General features: G+C 38.7%; 2 protein-coding genes across 4 annotated transcripts; both read left to right on the forward strand.

Annotated features, from left to right (window-relative positions):
* Positions 1 to 6,691: 6,691 nt before the first annotated feature.
* Positions 6,692 to 13,082, forward strand: LOC140545529 (SLAM family member 5-like). The gene is made up of 5 exons (XM_072668314.1): positions 6,692 to 6,754; positions 8,908 to 9,201; positions 9,831 to 10,085; positions 10,249 to 10,374; positions 10,875 to 13,082. Exons 1-4 carry the CDS (start codon positions 6,697 to 6,699, stop codon positions 10,344 to 10,346), a joined length of 705 nt encoding a protein of 234 aa, XP_072524415.1. The 5' UTR covers positions 6,692 to 6,696; the 3' UTR covers positions 10,347 to 10,374; positions 10,875 to 13,082.
* Positions 13,083 to 13,166: 84 nt separating this feature from the next.
* LOC140545528 (SLAM family member 5-like) lies at positions 13,167 to 24,370 on the forward strand. Of its 3 annotated transcripts, none has more exons than XR_011978268.1 (9): positions 13,167 to 15,607; positions 18,093 to 18,386; positions 19,083 to 19,334; positions 19,438 to 19,551; positions 22,453 to 22,499; positions 22,611 to 22,730; positions 23,353 to 23,412; positions 23,673 to 23,783; positions 24,116 to 24,370. XR_011978268.1 is itself a non-coding variant. In XM_072668313.1 (8 exons), exons 1-8 carry the CDS (start codon positions 15,541 to 15,543, stop codon positions 23,727 to 23,729), a joined length of 1,011 nt encoding a protein of 336 aa, XP_072524414.1. In that variant the 5' UTR covers positions 13,167 to 15,540; the 3' UTR covers positions 23,730 to 24,370. The 3 variants fall into 3 exon arrangements, 1 of the variants encoding a protein (XP_072524414.1); XR_011978269.1 differs by having other exon boundaries at positions 24,218 to 24,370; XM_072668313.1 differs by having other exon boundaries at positions 23,673 to 24,370.
* The last annotated feature ends 1,096 nt before the right edge of the window (positions 24,371 to 25,466 follow it).

Consider the following 25,466-nt stretch of genomic DNA (forward strand, 5'->3'; position numbering starts at 1 on the left):
AACCCAAGTCATACAGTTTAAGGGTAATGGTACCAAATACTAATGAAATGTATTTAAACTTATACTTTAGACCTTTTTTTAAGTAATAAAAATGACCTTGATTTCCCTCTCTCATTATTCTGACATTTAGCTCATAGAAATCGTTTTGGTAATCCTAATTGACCTAAACGGGAGAAGTTTATTCTGATTTCATGTAAAAAAAAAAATGCATGTGTCTTTTTATATAGTGTCTGTACACTTCTGGTTTAAACTGTAAATATGTTTTAAAATCTCCTCAAAATTAACACAAAAGTATAATTGACCCGTAGAAACCCAGTCAATACATGCATCAAGATTTTTTACAGAAAGGATTTTTACACTTTGCGGTTAGTTATTTTAATTTCATACACTGAATTCCTGCATTTTGGCAAAGGAACGAAAGCTTGGATGTGTCAGAAAATCAGTCAGAAAAGAGAGAGACACAGGGACTGGAGGACCGCGCCAAGGACAACCGGTCTTGTAGTAGCCAATGAAAACGATGGAGCGTACTTGTAGTAGCCAATAAAAAGCGAGGGGCTACAAAACAGGAACGCCCTTCGCTGCAGTTCTGCAGAGTGGAGAGAGAAAGAAAGGGAGCTGCGCTGGTCTGGTTGTTCTCTTCCATGGAAAACAGCGAAGGTTTGTCACTACTCGCAAGGATTGAGCTTGTTATACAATCACAATTTCATAGATCTGCAGGATGCTATGGATAAATGAAATGAAATGGGGAATTACAGAAAGTAACTAACTTACTAATTATAAAAGATGCCCTTTCTGTTATCAGTTTTAGAAGGGGACCTGACTCAAGTTGAGAAATTAAAAGAAGGAAGTGGCAGCCCATGATGGCGACAATACAGCTGATTGTACTCTCCTTAATAGTAAATTTGCAAAGTGCGGACCACACTAGTCCTGAGTAGCTGAAGCAAGGAAGGAGAATTTTGGGCTAGAGTTCTGGGGGCTTCTAGCTGATGGGATCCGAAGCGGATCATCAGTTCATCAATCACAATGGCTTCATTCTGTTTTAGTTTTTTTCCTGTATTCTCTTCAAAATAAAATGAACAGCTCAACAGCTAAATAAAATTAACAGCTCAACATTACTTTTATCACAGTTATTAGGAAATCCCTCCAATCAGTATAACAGATAAATGTAAAATGGAATGATTGCTTCTCCACTTTTTACTTCTCCATTAATTTTGTATAATTCACATTATTAAAGGAGCATGTTACCTTAAAATAACTGCCACAGTCATTGTGATGCTCCCCTGATCTGTAATTGTCTGGAGGCCCTTCCTCATATGTCAAGCAGTGATGTGGATCCATTTATAAGAGAATAAAAATAGGATGGCTCAATTCTAACTTGTGCTAGTTCAAAATGAACTATTCAGTTCTATGCTGTAATACTAATAAGACTTAATTAATTAATTAATTTAGCAAGAGATGGTTGAGATGTGTAGTAATGGTCAGATCCTTAAGATACGTTCACTTCACTCATTGACGTTCTTCTCCTTATCCTGGCTGTTCTTTTCCAAGCAGTGTGGGTGCTCCTGAATAAACAGATTTAGGACTTTTGAAAGAAGAAACAGCAAGGTACAGCAACACCTCTGACATGGTGATGGTTACATGCACCCAAAGAAAATATATAGAAAATCTATAGAAAAAAATGTGGGTCTGTGCTTGAGCATAAGTTGATCATTAGCACAACTTGGCAGAACACCAGCATTTACTTAAAACTTGAGACCCTTCTAATTGCCTAGATCCATTCAGATCTTGGTGTGTGCTTGGTCAGAAATTTATGAAAACCTAGGTATGGCTGTTTTTGTTTAGAGGTGCGGCACGGAGGAACACAGCAAAATGCATTTTTTGACTGAAGCAATTGTTTTGGTTTGACTGGAAACTAATTACCTGTTAACATAAACTGACAAAAATGTGAAAAGGGTCCATTCATTAGGATGTTGCATATCTCAGTTAAATTTTACAGATGACTGCAAACAGTGTGTGCGCCACTGGTAATGCCTTATATGAGAGTGAAAAAGTACAGTATGTCACTGAGCAATTTAGGTTTGATTTTCTGGTTTGGTTACACCACTCTACCTAAATACATATTTTGGAACATGAGTCAAAATCAGTTGTAGAAGCTCCAGTTTTTTCTTGCTCACTTTAGGTTTTCCATTGTGTGTTGACTAGCACGGCTTTAATGTAATATATGTATGTACCTCAGATTACAAAACACTGAGGTACATACATATTCTGAAAGACCACTAATAATAATCTCCCATTAGATGGGAGTGGTTAGTATGCACAGTATTATGTTTCAATATCTAATGCTGAAACAAAAGAGTACATTTTAATTCTTTACATTTAAACATTGGCTTATGGTCATATTTTTACATATTGAGATATTAACACAATTTTATCTAGATCATGCTACCCAATATTCTAGTGGACATATGTGTAAGCATTTTTTTGAGACCATGACCAGGCCAAGCCACTGAACATTTACAAGGAGGGGCCTACTGGAGAAAAAACTATCCAATAAATTTTCAACATGCATTCAAAGATTTTGAGATTCTAAGATTAAGATTTTCCATCCAAACAAAAATATTTACTGTAATTTACAAATGAACATGCATTTTGTCATTGTTTAGCAGCCTGGAAGTAGCTGTCTCAAAACCGTCTGGTTCTGGTCTTCATGTTTCTGTACCTTCTGCTTGGCAGCTGTTACAACAGGTCGATGCTTGGGTGGGTGTCGTCCTTAACGATCCTCCTGGACTTCCTCAGACAGTGGCTGGTGTATAAATCTAAAAGGTTTGGAAGCTGAACCGCAATGATGTTCTGGGCTGTGCTCATCACCCTCTGCAGAGCTTTCCACTCAAGAGCAGTGCATTTCCCATACCAAGTGGTAGGACACCCTCTCCACACTGCAAGTGTAGAATGTCCTAAGCATTCATACCATACAGTGCATCACAAAAGTGAGTACACCTCTCACATTTCTGCAGATATTTAAGTATTTCTTTTCATGGGACAACACTGACAAAATGACACTTTGACACAATGTAAAGTTGTCTGTGTGCAGCTTATATAACAGTGTGAATTTATTCTTCCCTCAAAATAACTCAATATACAGTCATTAATGTCTAAACCGGCAATGAAAGTGAGTACTCCCCTTAGTGAAAGTTCCTGAAGAGTCAATATTTTGTGTGGCCACAATTTTTTTCCAGAACTGCCTTAACTCTCCTGGGCATGGAGTTTACCAGAGCTTCACAGGTTGCCACTGGAATGCTTTTCCACTCCTCCATGATGACATCATGGGGCTGGCGGAAATTCAAGACTTTGCGCTCCTCCACTTTCCGCTTGAGGATGCTTCAAAGATGATGTATTGGATTTAGGTCTGGAGACATGGAGTCCATCACCTTTACCCTCAGTCTCTTTAATAAAGCAGTGGTCATCTTAGAGGTGTGTTTGGTGTCATTATCATGCTGGAACACTGCCCGGCGACCCAGTTTCCGGAGGGAGGGGATCATGCCCTGCTTCAGTATTTCACAATACATATTGGAGTTCATGTGTCCCTCAATGAAATGTAACTCCCCAACACCTGCTGCACTCATGCAGCCCCAGACCATGGCAGTCCCACCACCATGCTTGACTGTAGGCATAGACCATAGGACATGGTTCCAGTAATCCATGTCCTTTGTTGACATGTCTTCAGCAAACTGTTTGCGGGCTTTCTTGTGTACAGACTTCAGAAGAGGTTTCCTTCTGGGGTGACAGCCATGCAGACCAATTTGATGTAGTGTGCGGTGTATGGTCTGAGCACTGACAGGCTGACCCCCCACCTCTTCAGTCTCTGCAACAATGCTGACAGCACTTCTGCACCTATCTTTCAAAGACAGCCTTTGGATGTGACGCTGAGCACGTGCACTCAACTTCTTTGGACGACCAACGCAAGGTCTGTTCTGAGTGGACCCTGCTTTTTTAAAACGCTGGATGATCTTGGCCACTGTGCTGCAGCTCAGTTTTAGGGTGTTGGCAATCTTCTTGTAGCCTTGGCCATCTTCATGTAGCGCAATAATTCGTCTTTTAAGATTCTTAGAGAGTTCTTTGCCATAAGGTGCCATGTTGGAACTTTCAGTGACCAGTATGAGAGAGTGTGAGAGCTGTACTACAAAATTGAACACACCTGCTCCCTATGCACACCTGAGACCTAGTAACACTAACAAATCACATGACATTGAGAAGGCAGTATGCAGAGTCAAAGCAGTAACAATCAATGGATTCGTTACGTCTGTGTGCAAATTGCAGTGGATCCAGGTTGGCAGATAGTGAGGAGCAGATACGGTCTCTGACCAGATTATCAATGCACTTGCTTATGATACGGGTTAGAGCAACTGAGCACCAGTCATTTAAGCAGGTAGCGCTGTCTGTCTTTGGAACTGGGATGATGGCGGCTACTTTGAAACACACTGGCACAACTGAGAGAGTAAGAGAGATGTTAAATATGTCAATGAGTTTGTGTTTAACCTCTGCCACATGCTTGGTTTGCTGTTTATAATGTAAATTCAGAAATGACAAAATATGGTTTAAGATTTTACTTCTTAAGCTCTACTGGCTACAACTGAACTTGCCTCTTTACTCCCCACAAATGGTAGGCCTAGATCATACTTGAAGTTGTAGTGTATGACAAGCACTGTTTGCAGAGTAACACCTTACCTTAAATTAATCTTAAACTTCAAAGTACACCTACAAGGGGGATTTGTACAGTATTTTCTCATGTTGTATCTGCTATACTCTTTATACCCAATACATGGCACAAACAACATAGAATAATGAGTAAACTTGCAGTGACTGACTAACATATCCACAATGTCAACTGAAAGAAATAGCCACATCTTAGTAAAAAAATAAAATAAATAAACAAATAAGTAAATACTTGAATGTGAAAAATGAATGTGAAAAGTAACAAATTCATATTTGACTAAAAATGTAACAAATATTTTTAAGAAGCCAAGCACTAGATGGCACAGACCAGAGCTTAATTGCATAGAAGGATGATTTTCTTTTTAGTAATAATGGTTCCCACTTTAAATGTTTGTGATTTGTTCTTTTTAAAAGTAAAAATAAACCTTATTTTATTCATAAGTTCATCTGATATTCTTATAAAATAAAACAATGATTAGGCTTGTTTTTAAATAAATGATAAAACTTGTTTCAGAAGTTCATTACATGACTAACAATTGAAAACTCGACCTAAAAAAATCCTATTAGGGACCTTTCCCATCTGTAAAAGCACTGAACATCACAGCATTTAACAAAAGAGAAGGTTCTTCACCAAAACTATGAAAGATGAAGAGTAGTTTGAATACATACTTGTACAAATTATTTTCAAATTTCACTTTTGACAAAGGCATCAACTGTGCAGTCACCAAAGGAAACAAGACAGGACAGGACAGCACTGACTAATTTATGTATGTATGAATCCACAATAAGCATTAGATAGAAAATAAAGAAGACATTTTAAGCAAAGAGAAACAAAAATGTAAACTTGTACTTACTGTAAACCAGTCCTTAAGTCCAAGGCCCACCATACATCCATTCATGGAAGCTGCATATTTTTCAAGTGGTTTATTGTTGTCTGGTTCAGTGCGTGCTGACAAGCAGTACACTGATGTATAAAATGTGTGTGTACCTCAGATCTAGAAGAGGGTCTTGTTCTTTATAACCAGCAAAAGAGCCCATGTAACATCACTTGAAGACTTCATGCTTTTCCTGTCTGTCAGGGGCAGACCATCATCTGTTACCACAGCAACCCAGTCGACTGAAAGGAAGATGTGATTGATATGGAAATATTTAGACAGTGTGGTAATGAAGACGACACAACACATTCAAACACACACATTTCCTCCCATCAGAGAACAATATATGCATGCATTGCGTCCGCTGGTGTTCACATCATCTCAATATCCTGCGTATCATCTGCACAAACCAATCCCATCTTTTTTGTACCCATCTGTGTTTTGTATCATTAGGGAGAAAAAAAATGCAACCAGTGACTCATGCCCACATTCTGAGCACACTAAAAATAGTGTGACTGTTCCCTTTTCTTGAATCTTGCTGAAGTTTGCAGCATCAGTACTTGTATATAAAAATCTAGCCAAATGCAGTTAATGTAGCTGTGAACAAATATTTCTACAAACACTCCAGAACTGAACAATCTTAAAAAAAAATTCTAAGTTAGGCCAACCACTTCAGGAAAGAATCACCACTGTTGCACTGTTATTCTATATAAGTTATCTTTAGGTTCAATAGAGTTGATCCTAATCAAGCCAGGTGGTGTCACATCAGAGCTTTTTTTCCCCCACAAGTCCTCGATTAAAGAAAAATCAGCATGTTTTTAATCTGAGGCAAAATAACTGTGGTAAATAGGCTTGTAACATTGTCAGAATATTTAATATCAAGAACATCTTAAAACACTCAAATGCATCGTATGGCAGCTAAAGGCTAAACCTAGTTAAGGTATTTATTAACACAGTATGTGTTTTTTGTACTGTATGTTATGTTTAATGTCTCTTTGTATAACATACCTTTTATGTATTCGTCTTCATGTTTTATGATTCTCACCGTACGTTCAGGGTGGTTCAGCATAACTTCCTCTTCTAAAAAAGGAAGTCTCTCATGTGCAGTATGATGGCGATGGTAATGCAGCTGATTTTCTTTCTTGCTGTTTTCAACTTAATTACCGGTAAGCCAAAGTCTCTTCTTTTCTTCTGTCCTGTCTTTCACGTTACACCGGTTCAACTGTGATCTTTAGCACGCTACAGGAAGATCTGAGGTCAGAGGCTTAAACAGCTGAACCGAACAGCTTTGACAAAAAGACCTTGAAGAATCCCATTTTAAGAGCGTAAGCCATGTCATTCAGATGATAAATTCATATTTAAAGATGTGATTTTAGAAAAGTTACAACTTAACCCACAGGTGTAAGTTTTTTTGTGCAGGTCCCTATCAAATATCAGAAGGAAAAATGTACCTTAAAAAAAACATTATTCAAATTGGCTGAAATTATAATTTTTTAAATTATATTTTAAAACATTTGCGGTTGGGTACTATGGCGGCAGGAAAGGGAACTGCCCCTCCCCAGTGCTTTTCACAGCGGAGCACCAGCAGAATAAATGCTAATCTCCTAGCTACGGAGTGAGAGCTGAAGTTAAAGAGTGCTATAAAGGTAGTGTTTAGATGTGAAGAACTGTATGTGTAAATAAAGTAGTTTGGGATGACTTGTACTGATGTGTGTGTTTATATATTAGCTGAATGAATGCTCCAAATACATATTAAAAATAAATATAATAACTTATGTCTAGGTTCACGGACACTGTGTCAGTTCATGTTTATTGTTTTCAGTATTCGTGTTTTTGGTTCAATGATTGGTTTCATCTGAGGCTGGGGTACTCTCGTGGCCGAGAATTATCCTTGCTACGCAAAGGTTTGTATGGTTGGCTTCGCTGGTCCAGAGATTATAGGTCTGTCTATGGTGTGTCTCTAGATTTCGCTCATTCAGAGCCGGTTCACGTTCAGGAGTATATCGCTTCATGGTTTGCAGGGTGGTTGCCTGGAGGATTCATTGTTCTTGCTGCGTTCTTGTGTTTTCCCCTGTTTTGTTTAATAAATCATGCATCGCACCGTCCCTGTGAGAGTTCGCCCGTCATTGTCCTAGCCAGTCATGGCAATTAAGTAACAATGGTATCATTACAAATTAATTCAGTAGGCTACAGTGAACTTTTTTCTTTTTTACAATACTTAAATCTACTTTTTTATTATATTGAATATGTATTAAATCCAGTGTACAGCTTATACTCATCTGACATGTCGTAAATCGGTTTAACTGATTTGTGAAAGAAATGCTTCTGATCAGTATGTCTCATTTACAGCTTCCTAGTATAAAGACTTTTTTTTATGACCGCCAAACCTGCGCTATAAGTTGGTAAAACCTTATAGTAGGTAGTCACAAAGGTCAGAAGACCAGAGCTCAGTGGTTCTAGGTACAAGTAGGCCAGACCAGGGTGGCGCCTCAGTGATGTTCAAGGTGAGATAGCAAAGCTTTGTTTTTAGCATTGTAACAACACTTTATGTAATTATTCCAGTGTCTTACCAGATATTGTTGCTGTCCTCTTGGTGCAGTGAGATTTAAAGGGATGTTGAAGCCAGTTGGCTAGAATTAGTCTAGCCAGTCTGGCAGTGAAGTGCTGCTTCTTGCTGCTCTCCAGTGTTACTGATGCATAATAATGAGAAAAAGTTTTAGAAAATGAGATGCAAGCATCAAAAACACTATATTCTCCAGAAGAGACTGTTGTGTTTTACTACATCACAGCTTTTAATATGCCTGGAAAGACCTTCACTGTCTTTATGTTGTGACCAACTCGACCTCCTAAATAGGTGAGCTACCACATACAAGTGGTTAATAGGACCCAAAAGCAGAGCTGACAGGACTAAAAGCAGACAGATACGAACAGAAACCACATGTTGCTAAACAATTAAACAGTGCGCCATCACTTGTCAACAGCAGTACCCATATTGATTTTTATTATTAATAAATAAAACAAATTTGGGCACTTGCAACATCGCAGAGTTACTTGTGAGATCTGAACACAAGCTGAATTAACCACTGCATATGTACTGTGCACAGTTACCACATACGCTTCTGCATACCTTTCATTTATCTGGAGTATTTAAGGGCTGATCAGGGCTGAAATATCCCACCCAGTATAACTAGTAAGAATCTTTGTCTACATGTATCGCTAAAGTTGACAAAATGACAAACCCAAAGCATCAAATGATGGGCAAAAGCCTGGGACACCAGAACATAACCAATGGGTTTTATCTCATGTTCTTTCTCTGCAGGGTCCAGAGATGTGCCTGTGCTGGTTGGCAGATCTGTCCAACTGGACATACAGGATAAAGACCTGATTTTTAATATTCTTTCCTGGAAGCACAATGAAAATAGTATTTTACAGTTTATTCCTAAATTTAATGATGTTACTCTGTATGACCCTTATAAACACAGTGTGGAGTTTAATAAGAAAACTTACAGTCTGACCCTGAAGACGGTACAGAAGAATTACAGTGGACTGTATGAAGCACAAATATCTGGTCAAAAGGAGAGAACTGTTGTGCAGTACAACCTTACTGTGTTCGGTGAGTGTTTTGTACTCTTCATTTTCAGTGTGATTTTGCTGTGTGCCTGTGTGTCCCTGCCTATTTTAAATATGGAACAGGACAGTTTAGCATGAAATCACCTCATCATTCAAACCCAAAATTTACACATGTGCCTGAAGAGAACCCAGATACAAACTGGGTTCTCAAACCAAGTCTGGCTGTTAGTTATATGGTATCACTTTGAGATGTTAAAAAGGCTTGAACTGAGAAACTACATGATTTGTTTTTTATCCAGATTAACAGATAATAACAAGGATTCATTCAGAAAATAAATTGTAATAAAAAAATAAAAACAAATTCTGTGAATTTCAATTCTTAGATAAATACACAGATTGAGATGGTTCATAGCACTTCATGCCAATATTCCCATTTCCAAGTTTAAATGGCACAAGTTTTTGCCCTAATCCTGAACAGATGCCATTAGTTCAGAGCAACTGACTTTTACACTCAAAGCTTGTGCTGCTAATTCAGTTGTTTGTGATGCAGAAAGTTTAAATTTGAACAGAGATTTAGCAACTTGGCTTGTAACGTGAACATAGCCTGTTACGGTTACTAGGATTTTATTGTGTGTTTAGTAACAGTACAGTGTATGTATGTGTGTACCTCAGATCCAGTGGAGGCTCCAGCTCTATCTCACCAGCAAAACAACATCACCTGTAACATCACCCTGACCTGTAGAGTTCATGACCTCTCGATCAGCTCTAACTGTTATAATGAAATCTGTGATGAGAAGATTGCAGATACATCACCTAGAGGCTTCATGCTTTCCCTGTCTGTCAGGGGCAGCTCCATCATCTGTAACCACAGCAACCCAGCAGACTGGAAGGAAGATGTGACTGATCTGGAAACATTTAGACAGTGTGGTAATAAAGACTGTACACACATGCTCAAACACACCTAATTTCTTCAAATCTGTACATTCTGTGATGGTGTTCCAATACCACTACTTATCTTTTTCTGACTATGGTGTATCATCTGCACAAACACACCCCATTATTTTAACCCATTTTTGTTTTTTGTGATTAGGGTTAAAAGATACATCCAGTGACTCATACCCACATTTGTCCTGGCCTGTCCTGAGTGCGGTGATGATCCTCATTCAAAGTGTCCTGAGAATCATCTAGTCACATCTCCACTCCGGAAATTCAACAGGTATTTTTTTGTTAAATTGCATGTTTGAATGTAAACAATCTCTGGCACAACTCTTGTTTCTTGCTGATGTCAGTAGCATCAGTATAAAAAAAAAAAACAGGAAGGTAGCGGACAACAGAAATATTTTTACAAACATTCCGCAATTTAAAATTAAAGCATCTTACAAATATGATTTAAGTACTGTTTTACAGGAACCTCTACATTTTATAACGTCTGTATGTATGCTATATTGTGTTGCTGTCAGACAAAAAACTTTATCTCCAAAATGGCAACTTTACAGGAAAAGGGAAAAACATTTAAAAGTAAAAATATTTTATTCCAGGGTTTTTATTGTATCAGTTCTATTCATCTATTCCTTATGAAGTTTGGACACAATATGAACAAGTGTTTAATTTATGTTATGTCAAAAAGTGAAAACCCATACTGATCATTCTCCCAGGAGCTTAAAATGACAGTAGCTTTCTTTTAACAAGCCAAACTTTGAATCCCACACTATAAAGGCCTGCGCAGTATGAAATCAGAAGGAAGTGCAAAGAACCTGAGGAAGGAGGAAAAAGATCAAGAAGAGGACACAGAGGCATTCCATTAAAAAAATCTACTTCTCAATTCTGTGAAATTTTAGAAGTTGAGTATTTTACTGAAATGATCGTGTTTGTTTTCATTATGTGTGTTAATAGCAAAGGTCAACATACATATGAATGAGTTATTTGGGTTTAGCCACCTGTATTTTTCTACTAAAGTTTTCCACTTTAACACAAACTACAAAAGTTTTCTGTACACACACGCACACAGTGGGGCAAAACGTATTTAGTCAGCCACTAATTGTGCAAGTTCTCATACTTAGAAAGATGAGAGGTCTGTAATTTTCATCATAGGTACACTTCAACTATGAGAGACAAAATGCGGGGGGAAAAAATCTAGGAAATCACACGGCAGTGATGTTTTGGAGCTGTTGATGGCTAAAACATGGACTTTCAACTCCCTCCACAAATTGTCTATGGGGTTGAGGTCTGGAGACTGGCTAGGCCACTCCAGGACCTTGAAATGCTTTTTACAGAGCCACTCCTTCATTGCCTGAGCGGTGTGTTTGGGATCATTGTCATGCTGGAAGACCCAGCCACGTTCCATCTTTAATGCTTTTTACTGATGGAAGGTTTTTGGCTTAAAATCTTACCATACATGGTCCTATTCATTCTTCCCTTAACACGGATCAGTCATCCTAGTCCCTTTGCATCCCCTATCCACCTCCATGCTTCACAGTAGGTAAAAAGGTAAAGGTGCACGTATACGAAATGGGTCCTCCGCATTTAACCCATTTGTGGTAGTGAACACACTCACACACACACACTAGTGAGCTAGGGGCAGTGAGTGCACACACCCAGAGCGGTGGGCAGCCAACTCCAGCGCGCGGGGAGCAGAGAGGGTAAGGGCCTTGCTCAAGGGCCCAACAGTGGCAGCTTGCCAAGCCCGGGAATCGAACCCACAACCCTGTTATCGATAACCCGGCGCTCTAACCGCTGAGCCACCACTGCCCCATGGTATGATGTTCTTGGGATGCAACTCAGCATTTTTCATCCAAACACGACGAGTTGCATTTTTGCCAAAAAGTTCTATTTTGGTTTCATCTGACCACATGATATTCTCCCAACCCTCTTCTGGATCATCCATATGCTCTCTGGCAAACTTCAGCCGGGTCTGGACATGTACTGGCTTAAGCAGGGGGACACGCCTGGCACTGCAGGATTTGAGACCCTCTTGGCGTAGTGTGTTACTGATTGTAGCCTTCGTTACTTTGGTCCCAACTCTCTGCAGGTCATTCATCAGGTCCCGCCGTGTAGTTCTGGGATTTTTGCTCACCGCTCATGATCATTTTGACCCCATGGGATGAGGGCTTGCGTGGGGCCCCAGATGGAGAGAGATTATCAATGGTCTTGTATGTCTTCCATTTTCTTACAATTACTCCCACAGTTGATTTATTCACACCAACCTGCTTGCCTTTTGCAGATTCAGTCTTCCCAGCCTGGTGCAGGTCTATAATTTTCTTCCCGGTGTCCTTCGACAGCTCTTTGGTCTTGGCCATGGTTGAGTTTAGAGTCTGTTTGAGGCTGTGGACAGGTGTCTTTTATACAGATAACGAGGTCAAACAGGTGCCATTAATACAAGTAACGAGTGGAGGACAGAAGAGCTCTTGAAGTTACAGGTCTGTGAGAGCCAGAAGTCTTGCTTGTTTGTGGGTGACCAAATACTTTTTTCCACCATAATTTACAAAATCAATCTTTAAAAATCCTACAATGGGATTTCCTGATTTTATTTTGTCATTTTGTACCTCATACTTGAAGTGTACCTATGATGAAAATTACAGATCTCTCTCATCTTTCTAAGTAGATTTTCTGTCATGTATTGATTTTATAGTTTTATAGTTTATTTTCTTCACTAATCACCATTTTAAAATAAAATATGTTAAGGTGCTGTTTATAAATTATTTAAATTAAATTGCACCAGCAGAACATACTCTGCAGGACTATATTCATTACAGTAGCTGTTAGCTTCTCTCTGCATTGAAAGCTCAGATCAGCTCCACTGGTTTCCACTGTGAGAAATGTTTTTGAGGAACTATACAAATATTGGAATATTGTTTTAATATCTTAGCTTAATGTTACCAATTTTCTCTTCTTTTTTCAAATATCAAATAAACCATTCATTTGTAAGCACTTTTGTCATTTTCTCCCCCAAAAAACATTCTCACCTCAGAATGGTTTATAGACTACTTTAAAGACTAGCAAGTGTTCCTCAAAAATGTCCATCCATTTATCTTTCCCTCAGTCCTGACAAACATCCATGCAACTGATGGTGCAACTGAGCAGTGCCTGATTTCCTCCAGACATACAGATGTACAAAATGAAGGGTTAGGAGTGGCTTTTCCAAACCAGTCACCTTCTCTGTCAGCTTTTCTAGAGTGAAATAGCCACTATATATTGACCAGATGCATTTGCAGCATTTAACACATTTGTTCATCTAATTGTACATCTGTAGTTGACTGTCTCTAGGGTCTGCTGTCCCTGCGGACAAGGTCTCTGGTTTAATGAATGGGTTTATGCATGTGCAAAGCACACTGACTAAAGTATCTTTACAGTATTGCACTACCACAGCTATGTTTGACTGTTGGTATTACGTTCTTATTGTGCAATGCATTATGTCAGATGGGAGCAACTTCCTAGATGAATTGTCACAAAGGTAGGCCAACCATGGGGAAGACTCCTTACTCTTGTTCTTTAGCCTACAGAACATTGCTAAAAATCTAGTCCCAGTTATCATCTTTATCAATAACGTGTGGGTTCTGTGAGCCATCATCAGTTAAAAAGCAGAAAAAAATAGCCAGTTAAAGCACTTTTTTTTCCCCCACAAGTCCTCCATAAAAGGTAAATCAGCATGTTTTTCATCTGAGTTGTAAATAGGCTTGTAAACCCATGTCTGGACATTTAAGGCTATCATATCTCTCATTTGTCATTCATCAATGAGTTCTTACGCTTAATTTGAGGCCCTCAAGCCTAACAAACAGAGAGGGGTTATGGCCAAGGGGAGCACACAGCACATATCAGTTAATGTGACGTCAGTGGATGTGTGCAAGGCTATGAAAAGAATAAACCCACAGAAGTGCACTCAAAGTTTGCTCATCGGAGCTGGTTGGTGCGTTTGTGGACATATTCAACCTGTCCCTTTCACAAGCTTTTGTGCATTCTTGCTTTAAGACCACCACCATCGTCGCCCTCCCTAAGAAAAGTGTTGTGACCTGCCTGAATGACCTGTTGCACTTACTCCAATTGTGATGAAGTGCCTCGAGAGAACAGTCATAAGCCACATAGAGAAGACCATCTCAGACACTCCAGAACCACTACAGTTTGCGTACTGTCAGAACTGATCCACTGACAACGCAGTCAACACTGCCATTTACACAGTCCTCACACATCTGGAGGGCAAGGAAACGTATGTGAGAATGCTGTTTCTTAACTACAGCTCAGCATTCAACACGGTCCGAGCTGAGCTGGTGGACTGGCATGATGACAACAGTCTTTCCTTGAAGTTTTATTTCCTTGACAATACCAAGGAAATGATTGTTGATCCGAGGAGGAGGCAGGAGCTACATACACCCCTGTACATATTTAGTCAGAGGTGGAGAGGATGAAAACTTTCAAATTCCTTTGACAATCTCACCTGGTCACGCACCACATCGTCTGGAAGTCCCAAAAGCGGTTGTATTTTCTGAGAAGGCTGAGGAAATTTGGCATAGTCAGCCAAAATTTCAGCAACTTCTACAGGAGTATGATGGTGTTCTTACTAGCTCCATCACAGTCAGGTATGAAAACCGCACCACTCAGGAAGGCTCTCCAGCGTGATCAAGACTGCACAGTCCATTTCCAGAGCAGCCTTAACTGTAGGACAACTACAGGACCAGGGTCATCAGGAGGGCCCACAGCATTATCGAGACAGTACACACCATCAACACAGCCTCTTCACGCTCCTATTATCGGGCAGACGCTACAGGAGTGCAAAGTCCAGGACAGCCAGACTGACAAACAGTTTCTATCCACAAGTCAGCCCCATCAACACCTCTTACCCCATTTCACTCTGAACAGGCTGAACTCTGACATTTAGCTGTTAATATGAGCCCACTACATATAAATTGCTGCTACTGTTGTACAAATACTGTTTACTTTTGTACTTGCACAAATCACTTTATTCATGCATATGCAATTCTACTTGCACAACTTGCATACGCAATTGTTTCTCTTTTTATAGTGATCTTTATAAGATATCGGTAAATGGAGGAACTACAAAGTAAGAAGTATGTGTAACTGCTTGTTTCCGCTGTGCATATGACAAACCTTTAAATATTTGAGTCATTTATACATCAAAGAACATCCTAAAAACTCAAATGCATCGTATGGCAAAATGCTAAAAGCAAAACGTAGTTAAGTTATTCATTACCACAGGATATAATTTTTTTTTAACATTGAACTGAAACTGCATGTTATGTTTATGTCTCTTTGCATAATAAACGTTTTATGTATTCATCTTCATGTTTTATGATTCTCACGGTACATTCAGACCCGTGCCTTGCCCTGGGTGGTTTAACATAACTTCCTCTTCTAAAAAAGGAAGTCTCTCATGTGCAGTATGATGGCGATGGTAACGCAGCTGATTTTCTTTCTTGCCGTTTTCAACTTAATTACCGGTAAGCCAAAGTCTCTTCTTTTCTTCTTCATGTTACACCAGAGGTTTACACAGCTGAACCAAATTGTTTTGACAAAAAGACCTTAAAGAATCTAATTTTAAGAGCGGAAGCCACATGTCATTCTGACGATATAAATTCATATTTAAAAAATTTGATTTTTAGAAAATCTCCCCCAAAGAGGGGGATATGTTTTAGGTAGTTGACTTTAAATAACAAATTAAATAATGTATTTTTTTAAAACAAATCAATTAGAAATTTATGAACACTCCAAATACAAAAATTATAAAGTACAAAAATAAATATACAAAATAAAATTTAATTAAGAATGACTCACTACTCTATTACTAAGTACGTACAAGCTGACTGTAGCTCAGTGCTTCTAGGTACAAGTAGGCGAGTGATATTCAAGGTGAAAGAGTAGCCTTTTTTCCCCTTCACAAACATCTTTTAACAAAGCACTACTCACATTATGTGTCAGGTTGTGTAATGTGAGCAATGTGTCCCCCCCAAACTTTAAATTTAACCTATGTCACTGACTTTTTGGCACTGTTTCTGTAGACTGTTTTCCAGAATCAAATTGCTGTAATAAACACATAAAACTCCATCTTCAGAATACAGCTGTAATGCAGAATATCTCTACTGTTGGTAGCAATATGTTAAAGGACATCACCGCCTGAAAACTATGAAATGTGTTGATGTGAAGCACCTCTTTCCATGTCTACATTAAGCTACACAGAAAGTTAAATATATGCTATACCGCCAAGCAATTATATTTTTGTTGAATGGAAGAAACATATGATGCATCTCTGTTACCCTGAAAAGCATGCGTGACCGCTTAGTTACATTGCCCAGTTAGGGTTAACAGAATCAAATGCTAAAGGTTAGCTCAGAACAAACACTGCCCAAGATCACACTGAAAACAGAGCATTTTAAAATTGCTCTCCAAGATGCAGCTTTTTAAGCTTTTGTACTGTCTTTATTCTTAGTTCTCTTTCTCAGATTTTTTGTTTAACTATATGGATACGTGCGCATGTGTAATTTTTACTGTACATTGAAGGGTTGTTCGGATGAACCCTAAAACAGGATCTACAATAATGTCTGGACAGGGTCCGTAAAATGGATATGGGCCAGTGTCAGCATGGACCTGGTTTCCAAATGCAGGGTCAGATCTGCTTACTGTACTCCTCTGGATCAGCACCAGCCAAGCTCCAGCCGAGTTCCAATGCCAAGCTCTGGCATTTTAACTGTTACGTTTTTAAACGGCTTCATTTCAGAGTAAATTTGGCCACAAATGTCTATTAAAATATTAACATTCTGCTATTCAGATTTAATTTTTCTGAACTAGCATTACAAAACACTGATCCAGTCCTCTCCAGCTAGTGTTTTATTCCAACATTTCTGGTTTATTTTAGGACTATAATTTAGCACTACATCATTGTTAAAGTTTAAAAGAGTAACATTTGTACCATCTTGCTTTAATGGGTGGACTGGTCCTCTGGTCAAAATTATTTCCTTGTGTCCATGAACCCCTGCATATGCAAACTTTACCTAAAGGTAAAGTTTGTTACCAAACAAAAATTCAAGGCTGAAAACTAATTGGTTTAGTTTGAGTCACAAACATAATCTGGAAGGTTATTCCAGAGTTGGGGAGTTTTATAAGAAAATACCCTTCCCCCTCCTGAAGCTTGTAAGTCGAACTGGAACTAGTAAGTCGAGCCATGTCACTCGACTGCTGCATTCTCTTCACTGGCTTCCTGTATCTGCCCGCATCAGATTCAAAACCCTGACGCTGACCTACAAAGCTATAAATGGACCAGCCCCTCCCCTCCGTGATGGCAATGGTCAAAAGCCAATCTGCACCAAGAGCCCTCGGCTCGACCCGCCATCCCTCAAAATCCACGGAAGACAAGCGTCCAGGCTTTTTTCTGTTCTGGCACCAAAGTGGTGGAACGAACTTCCCCTGGGTGTCCGAACAGCAGAGTCGCTCGTCTTCAAACGCAGACAGAAGACCCTCCTCTTCCAAGAGTACTTGGGCGAATAGCAGAGTGGTCACCTTATTGACTTGTGTTTAGTAGTGTCTAAACTTAGAGGTATCTTTAAATTATTAGTCTATTCAAAGTAGCTGAGGTTTTTCTTGAGTAAATAGCAAAGCACTTTTGTAAGTCACTCTAGATAAGAGCATCTGCTAAATGCCTTAAATGTAAAAGTAAGTTTAGTGTGTTAATACTTTTAGTCACTCTACTGGGACAAGCAGCACATCACCTCCAGGCTCAGCGAGATATCAGAAAAATGGAAAACATGCACCAGGCCTTGTGGTCAGCTCAAACTCCTTGAACAAGGATGTCAGGGGAGCAAGCGGGTAGCCAGGAATACCAAGCTATGTGGTTCACTATCTACTGAAGTTGACAAAACAAAAAATGATGGGCAAAAGCCTGGGTCACCAGAAGATAACCAATGGGTTTTATCTCATGTTCTTTCTCTGCAGGGTCCAGTGATGTGCCTGTGCTGGTTGGCAGATCTGTCCAACTGGACATTCAGGATAAAGATCTGATTTTTAATATTCTTTCCTGGAAGCACAATGAAAATAGTATTTTACAATTTATTCCTAAATTTAATGATGTTACTCTGTATGACCCTTATAAACACAGTGTGGAGTTTAATAAGAAAACTTACAGTCTGACCCTGAAGACGGTACAGAAGAATTACAGTGGACTGTATGAAGCACAAATATCTGGTCAAAAGGACAGAACTGTTGTGCAGTACAACCTTACTGTGTTCGGTGAGTGTTTTGTACTCTTCATTTTCAGTGTGATTTTGCTGTGAGCCTGTGTGTCCCTGCCTATTTTAAATATGGAACAGGACAGTTTAGCATGAAATCACCTCATCATTCAAACCTAAAATTTACACATGTGCCTGAAGAGAACCCAGATACAAACTGGGTTCTCAAACCAGGTCTGGCTGTTAGTTATATGGTATCACTTTGAGACGTTAAAAAAAGTTTTGAAATGACTTGTTTTATATCCAGATTAACAGATAATTAATTGACTAGCAGGGGCTTAGGAGCTTTTAAACTGGAATGTTTCATTTAAAAAATACATTTTTAATTTTTCTATGCATCTTAAAGCTGATGTAGCACAGGTGTGATGTTTTAGGAGCTACACTGGTGTACTGGTGTCTTTAAACCAGATCTAAAATCACCTTCATATTTGTATCTAGATTGGATACATATCTGATTAGTGTCCATTAGAACAGCCAAATCAGGTGTCTTTCCCTGCTGCATGTTTACAGTCATCAGAGCTGTAGAGTCTAATTTGAAGTTTGCCCTAATCCTGAACAGTCGACGAGTTGTGAACAGAAGTAGATGTGAACAAAAATTGAGCAACCTGGCTTGTAATGGGAATGTAACCCTATAATTGTTATTAGGATTTTATTGTGTGTTTAGTAACAGTACAGTGTATGTATGTGTGAACCTCAGATCCAGTGAAGGCTCCAGCTCTTTCTCACCAGCAAAACAACATCACCTGTAACATCACCCTGACCTGTAGAGTTCATGACCTCTCGGTCAGCTCTAACTGTTATAATGAAATCTGTGAGGAGAAGATTGATACATCACCTAGAGGCTTCATGCTTTCCCTGTCTGTCAGGGGCAGCTCCATCATCTGTAACCACAGCAACCCGGCCGAGTGGAAGGAAGATGTGATTGATATGGAAATATTTAGACAGTGTGGTAATGAAGACTGTACACACATGCTCAAACACACACATTTCCTCAAATCTATACATTCTGTGATTGTGTTGTAAGACCACTACTTATCTTTTTCTCCCATTAGAGAACACGCATCAGTCGCCTTTGATATGGTACACCTTTTTTGGTGTGGCTCTGACCGTTCTCGTTCTAGGTATTGTTGTAGGTATTATCTGGATACAGAGGACTAAATCAAAAGGTATTGATTTTCACTTATTAGTACATTCATATCCTTTTGATCAGTTTGTCATTAGGTAACTGACTTTTTTATTTTAAGTTGCATCCATTGCTGGCACAGATGTGCACATGCACATGTAACAACTTGTGTAGTCTCTGTAGAAAAGTATTGTGAATAGAATCACACACTCTGGAGCAGAAAAACACATTTTTTAGCACCATGCCAAATTGCAGGAGTGGGCCAGAGCACGGAGCTGTGTTCTCAAAAACAATTGTAAACAATTGTATGCATAGTATATGGCTTATAAAAGGCACTTTTTATTCAGTTTTGTTATGTAATACTTTATTGTAATAATTCTTAGAATTACACAACGATTTGTATGTGTTCAATTAAAGACAGGACTTAAACTCAGTGATTGCATTTAATAAAGCAGCAACTGATTTATGAAAACTTACTGCAGGACCACAATGTGCTATTTTGGTGTGCAGTTTCCTGCCACCATAGCCTGCTGTATACTGTGGCAAAAACACAGGTTTAGATGGTTCAGATTTATTTTCAGTAGTGTGTCCTCTATGTTAGGTCATCAGATCTAGACAGCTGTGTAAAGTGATTAAAGCTACTTTAATATTCTCTTGGTTGGTCTGTTGGTTTAAAAGCACACAATGGCTACCGAACAGAGGAACCTTAATAGCAGTTTACTCTAAATCACACTTAGTAATTGTTCCATTAATTCCATTAAATTCAAAAAAATTTTTATAACCAATTTCTGTTTAAATTAAAGTCTAAACACCACACAAAATAACAAGGATATTCTCTTAATTAGATTAAAAGATGCCCAGTGCACGAGCCGGTAAAAGTAATCAAAGGTGAACTTTGACTATACGCATTACCAAGAACCTTAAACTCAGAGTACTGATGTACTGCATGTTCCATGACCAGCACGTCCTATGCAATATAACAAGGTATACATAATCATGTTCTTGAAGATATGTGTGTTTATATTACATTCCAATAAGACTTATCTGAATAGCAGGTGCATACATTAGTGGAACAGACATACAACTTGAGTAAATCTGTCTCCAGCTGTGAGTACTTAAAAACAGACTTTAATGTTCAGGGACGTGACAGCTCTAGAGAAAGTTGACCAGTGCTGGCCCTCCCAATGCTCGATGAAAAACGCCTTTGGGTGAGGTTGTGGGTGGTCTGTACAGACTGCAAAGAGAGTTAGAGGTGAGCAGCACAGCACATATTCAAGTATCAGACATGTATTATTTCAGGAGGAACATACAATTTAAATAATAAATTGCTTAATACTTGTCTGAAAACTGCACTTTGCGTTGTAATTGGCAGATTAAGACGCAGACCAGCATACATTGCCCGATTGTGCTTGGAGACAGGTTGGAAGGGAAAAAAAAAAAAAAAACAAAAAAAAAAAAACAACAACGTTTGGTTGGATAGAAACCTCTCAGAAACCCTGGGATGCATCATCAGTGATGCTCCTGGTGTCAACTGGGGTTTATGGTTTTTCAACATCAGGCCCCCTCGCCCAGATGACTCCTCTGCTCAAGTCCCAGATTGCACCCCAGCAGCAGCAATCTACGAGCTAGCCCTCTTTATCCAAAGCCAACATATGGCTTTCTCTGCAGCTTCTGTAAAAGATTGAATGACCCTCATCTTTGCCACACAAGTTACTGCTAGGCCTACTAGTGCTTTACAGAATAAGCAGCCAGCAAACCCCTGACAGCCCACTTCAATAGGCTCACAGGTAGCCCGCCAGCCTCAGCTTCTGCACTGCTCTACCAGCACACGTTTTGTGGAATCAGAGATGATTAAGTCAGGGCGGAGGCTGGTGTGCATGATGTGAATGAGGAACTTAAGCTGTTTCCCATGACCTGCTCTCACCAGCCAGTCTGGAGCTGTGAGCAGTCGGCTAGCTCTTGCCTGTGGTTTGGACAGGTTTTTTTTTTTTTTTTCAGCACTAATGAAAGGGATGTTTTTTTTCTTGGGGATATAAAACAGTATTTGGGAGACCAGAAATCTGAGTATTGCACACTACTCTATTCTCTCCCAAACTGTTGACTGAAAATCTGCAGGATTGTTATCATACAGTAAAACAGTAATTATACCATGAATGCACATCAGATTATCTGTAAAATACAAATCCAATCCTGTTTCTTAATTCTCAGTAGTTATCAATTCACTAGTTATCAACTAGTCTATATACTACAACAGCATAACAGAATTTAATAAATTATGTTATGATGTTTTGGTTTTGCTGTGCCGCCACAAGATTTTCAGTGATCCCATCTGGCCACCCCCATGAAACAAATCTGGGGTGCCACTGTCAAGAGGCACTGGGTTTTTCATTTTTGCCTGCAGACAAAGCTACTAAAAGCAAACCTTCACCCAATTTAAATAGACCTTCAAGATCTAAACACAGGAATGCAACAAAGAACCACAAAAGAAACAAATATATCTAAAACAATAGTAATTATCAATAATTTGCAAAGAGTAAAATAAACACAAAACGGTTCTATTGAGCACTTAAAAGGTTTGACTCCATAAAACCCTTTTTAGAGGGTTTCGCTTCATAAATAACCTTCTACCAGATATCCTTTGTATGTGAAGAGCCATTTAACCCAGCAAAGAACCATTAAAGCATTCACACTGTCATGGAGGTACACAGAACCATCATCTTCACAAAAAAGGGTGAAGGAGTAAATTAACAGAACAAATTAATCCATAAAAAAGGTCAAAGTGATCATAGACTATGTGCAGGTGAGTGTACAGTGTGTGCCCTACTGTGGATCAAACAGGATAATCTATATGCAATTTAGACCAAATTGAGAGCAAAATTGTGTTCAGTGTTTTCCATCTATGACCTGAAGGGTTCATTTTAATTTTGTATTCCAAACTGCATAGGAGAAGGCTCAATACAGTGTGAGAACACAGTCTATGCAGAAGTTGAGGTGAGATTTAAACATTATTCCTTTGAACATTTAGTGGTTATTGCCAGGAAATACTGTGTAAGATTCACAAATGGCATCAAAATTAATGACTAAATTGATGACTGTGTGCAGACCAATGCTGCAGCAACACCACCGCAATCATCATTAGAGGCACCTTCGACTGTGTATAGTGTTGTAGGGAAGAAATCCCAGCCAAATGAAGGAGAGTCCAGTCAAGACACTGAAAACCAGGTGAGAATGACCAAAAGATTTAACTGTTTCACTTTCATTGAAAGTTAAGGGTTTTCCTTCGCCTGTAAACATTTTGGACAAGGTTTTTGTCATATTTTCATTTAGACTGTAGATTAATAGAGTGATTTTAGATCCCTTAAGTTGTTTACAAACAGACCATCTACACCCATTGTTCAGATTATACATTTGGCAGCAATTCTGGTCAGTCTCCTCATCAATGACTTAATAGCATGTTTTGTAAATTATGATGTCGAAATATTAATTATCAATTACTGCCAGTTTCTGTTTTGAGACAGAACAATACAAAAGTAAATAAATAAAAGCACTTTATATATTAATGGATTAAAATGGGCTCATCCTGCCTCGTCAAGACCTTTGTTTTTCCATTTTTCATTTTGACTTTGGCAAACATTTTCTTTACCTTGTGACAATTTTGTTATGATGAATGGCTTGATAGAAATGCTCCACAATGACTTATTCTTTACATTCACTTTAGTGGAAAGTAGTAATGCTTACAAATGTCATTTTGTGACAAGTTTAAGAAACTTGCCATTTTAAATAAGAACAATGTACAATTTACTATACTTTGATACAAATTTGTAATTTTCCTGAAAATATTTAGGGACCAAGATCCACAATGAACACTGGAGTTCCCAACACTTATGAGTCAGTCCCAGAGAGGGTAAGGATAAATTAATAAACTAAAAGTTTTAAGAATTGGTGATTCTAGGTTTTGTTAATTGAGAAAAACAGCAAATTGCACATTTTGACCTTTCTTGTTACATTACTTATTAAAGTTCAGCTAAAACACATTAGAACACATTAGAAATGCTTTCTTATAAAGAAATGTGCTGTTTAACCAATCATTAATTCTGTGAATTTAGTATGCAATCTTTAAGTGTTAAAATGTTAGCTATATTTTTTCCTGTATCTTTCACCCAGCCACAGCCTGAAACCATCTACGCCACCGTTACAAAACCCAGCAAAACCTGTGAATGAAGCCTAGTTAAATGGAACCACAAGTGCATCTTGCTGTATCCAATATCTTTGAATGTGAGTGTGTGTAATATAGAAAAGATAGTTTGATTCACTACATACCTGTAGTGAACACAGTGTATATGGATTTTGGTACTAGCTGACCAGCTTGTGCAAAATGTATTCCCAAACCACATTATGTCTGCTACTTCATGAATTTTGTACAAATTTGTTTAGTTTTGTTTGCACCAAGATAGCGATGAAGAACATTTACTTGGATATACTTGTTTGCTTACATAACTTTTGTTATTGACCAAATACTTATTTTCCACCATTATTTGCAAACACATTCTTTAAAAATCAGACAATGTGATTTTCTGATTTTTTTTTTCTCATTTTGTCTCTCATAGTTGAGGTCTACCTATGATGTCAATTACAGGCCTCATCTTTTTAAGTGGGAGAACTTGCACAATTGGTGACTAAAAACTTTTTTTTCCCCACTGTATTTATAGGTCACTTATTCTGCCCTAGAAAAAAAGAACAGCTCAAAGAAAGCAATAAACACTCAATATTGCTGTGCCATTGAAGTGATGTGTATGTAAATATCTAAATATATATTTATAAAATTACACATTAAAATATCAGTCTTTTGCTATGAAAAAAAACATTGTCCATGCTGTTCTTTCTACTGTTTTTGGTAACTGTAGCTTAACAGTCCTACCCCCCAAAATACGTAGTGGCTCAGCAGTTAGAGCTCTGGGCTATTGATGACCGGGTTGTGGGTTCAATACCCAGGTTCAGCAAGCTGCCATGCCACATTTTGGCCCTTGAGCAAGGCCCATCACCCTCTCTGCTCCCCGGGCACCACAGCATTGGCTGCCCACCGCTCCAGGCATGTGTGCTTCCTATAACTGTACTGTTTGTGTAGGTGTGCATATATTCACTGTATAGATGGGTTAAAGACTAAGGTCAAATTCCATCTGTGTCCAACACTAATGGTGGTATTGTTGTCTTGATTGTTGACTCTCCTGCTATTGAATGCTGTCAGGTACTTTAACTTAATTTACACTCATTGCTGACACAGATGTGAAAATGCGCACACAGCTTGTTTAGTCCCTGTAGAGGAGTACTGTCAAGAGAACAGGACTCTCTGGAGCAGATAAACATAAACCTGTTGGCACCGTGCAGAAAGCCAGGAATGGCTAGAGGGGTATGAAGCCCCCAAGCATTGAGCTGTGGAGCAGTGGAACAGTGTTCTCTGGGATGATTGTGCTCCATCAAATACTTTTAGGATCTTACAACATCCTGACCTCACCAACACTCTTGTTGCTGAATGCAAAATCTAATAAAGCCTTCCCTAGACAGTAAAGAAGGTTACTCCTTTTTAATGCCCTTGATTTCAGAAGAAAGAATGAATGAGGGGGGGGGTATTCTGTTTGGAGAACTACATATAAAACTGCATATCTGCTGCAAAGGTGCTGAAACTGAAAATATTACAAAACCTACAAAAACACTCATTAGGCAGCAATCCACTTTGATGAATATAAATGATAATTTTGCAAACTGTACACTCTTGCTGGTAATACACCAGTGGTTGTTACATGTGGTTGACATTCATTTCTTCTCACATCTAGCTGTGGTCAGTGCAGAAACACTTGCCACACTAAGAAAAACCCTTCAGAGCAAGATTTAGATAGAAATAAAAAATCTATATATTATATTTAAGGGTGATTGAATGTTTAATATGTATCATTTAGCCGC

The sequence above is a fragment of the Salminus brasiliensis genome, chromosome 23, assembly GCF_030463535.1.
Source record: "Salminus brasiliensis chromosome 23, fSalBra1.hap2, whole genome shotgun sequence".
Classification (NCBI taxonomy): domain Eukaryota; kingdom Metazoa; phylum Chordata; class Actinopteri; order Characiformes; family Bryconidae; genus Salminus; species Salminus brasiliensis.

What these genes read in the sequence shown, in the direction of transcription:
- LOC140545529 (XM_072668314.1), top strand. Translation starts at nt 6,697, where the DNA reads ATGATGGCGATGGTAATGCAGCTGATTTTCTTTCTTGCTGTTTTCAAC. An exon ending in TGTTTTCAACTTAATTACCG is followed by an intron (nt 6,755 to 8,907) that starts GTAAGCCAAAGT and finishes CTTTCTCTGCAG; the next exon opens with GGTCCAGAGATGTGCCTGTG. An exon ending in GTACAACCTTACTGTGTTCG is followed by an intron (nt 9,202 to 9,830) that starts GTGAGTGTTTTG and finishes TGTGTACCTCAG; the next exon opens with ATCCAGTGGAGGCTCCAGCT.
- LOC140545528 (XM_072668313.1), top strand. Translation starts at nt 15,541, where the DNA reads ATGTGCAGTATGATGGCGATGGTAACGCAGCTGATTTTCTTTCTTGCC. An exon ending in GTACAACCTTACTGTGTTCG is followed by an intron (nt 18,387 to 19,082) that starts GTGAGTGTTTTG and finishes TGTGAACCTCAG; the next exon opens with ATCCAGTGAAGGCTCCAGCT. An exon ending in ACAGAGGACTAAATCAAAAG is followed by an intron (nt 19,552 to 22,452) that starts GTATTGATTTTC and finishes CAAACTGCATAG; the next exon opens with GAGAAGGCTCAATACAGTGT.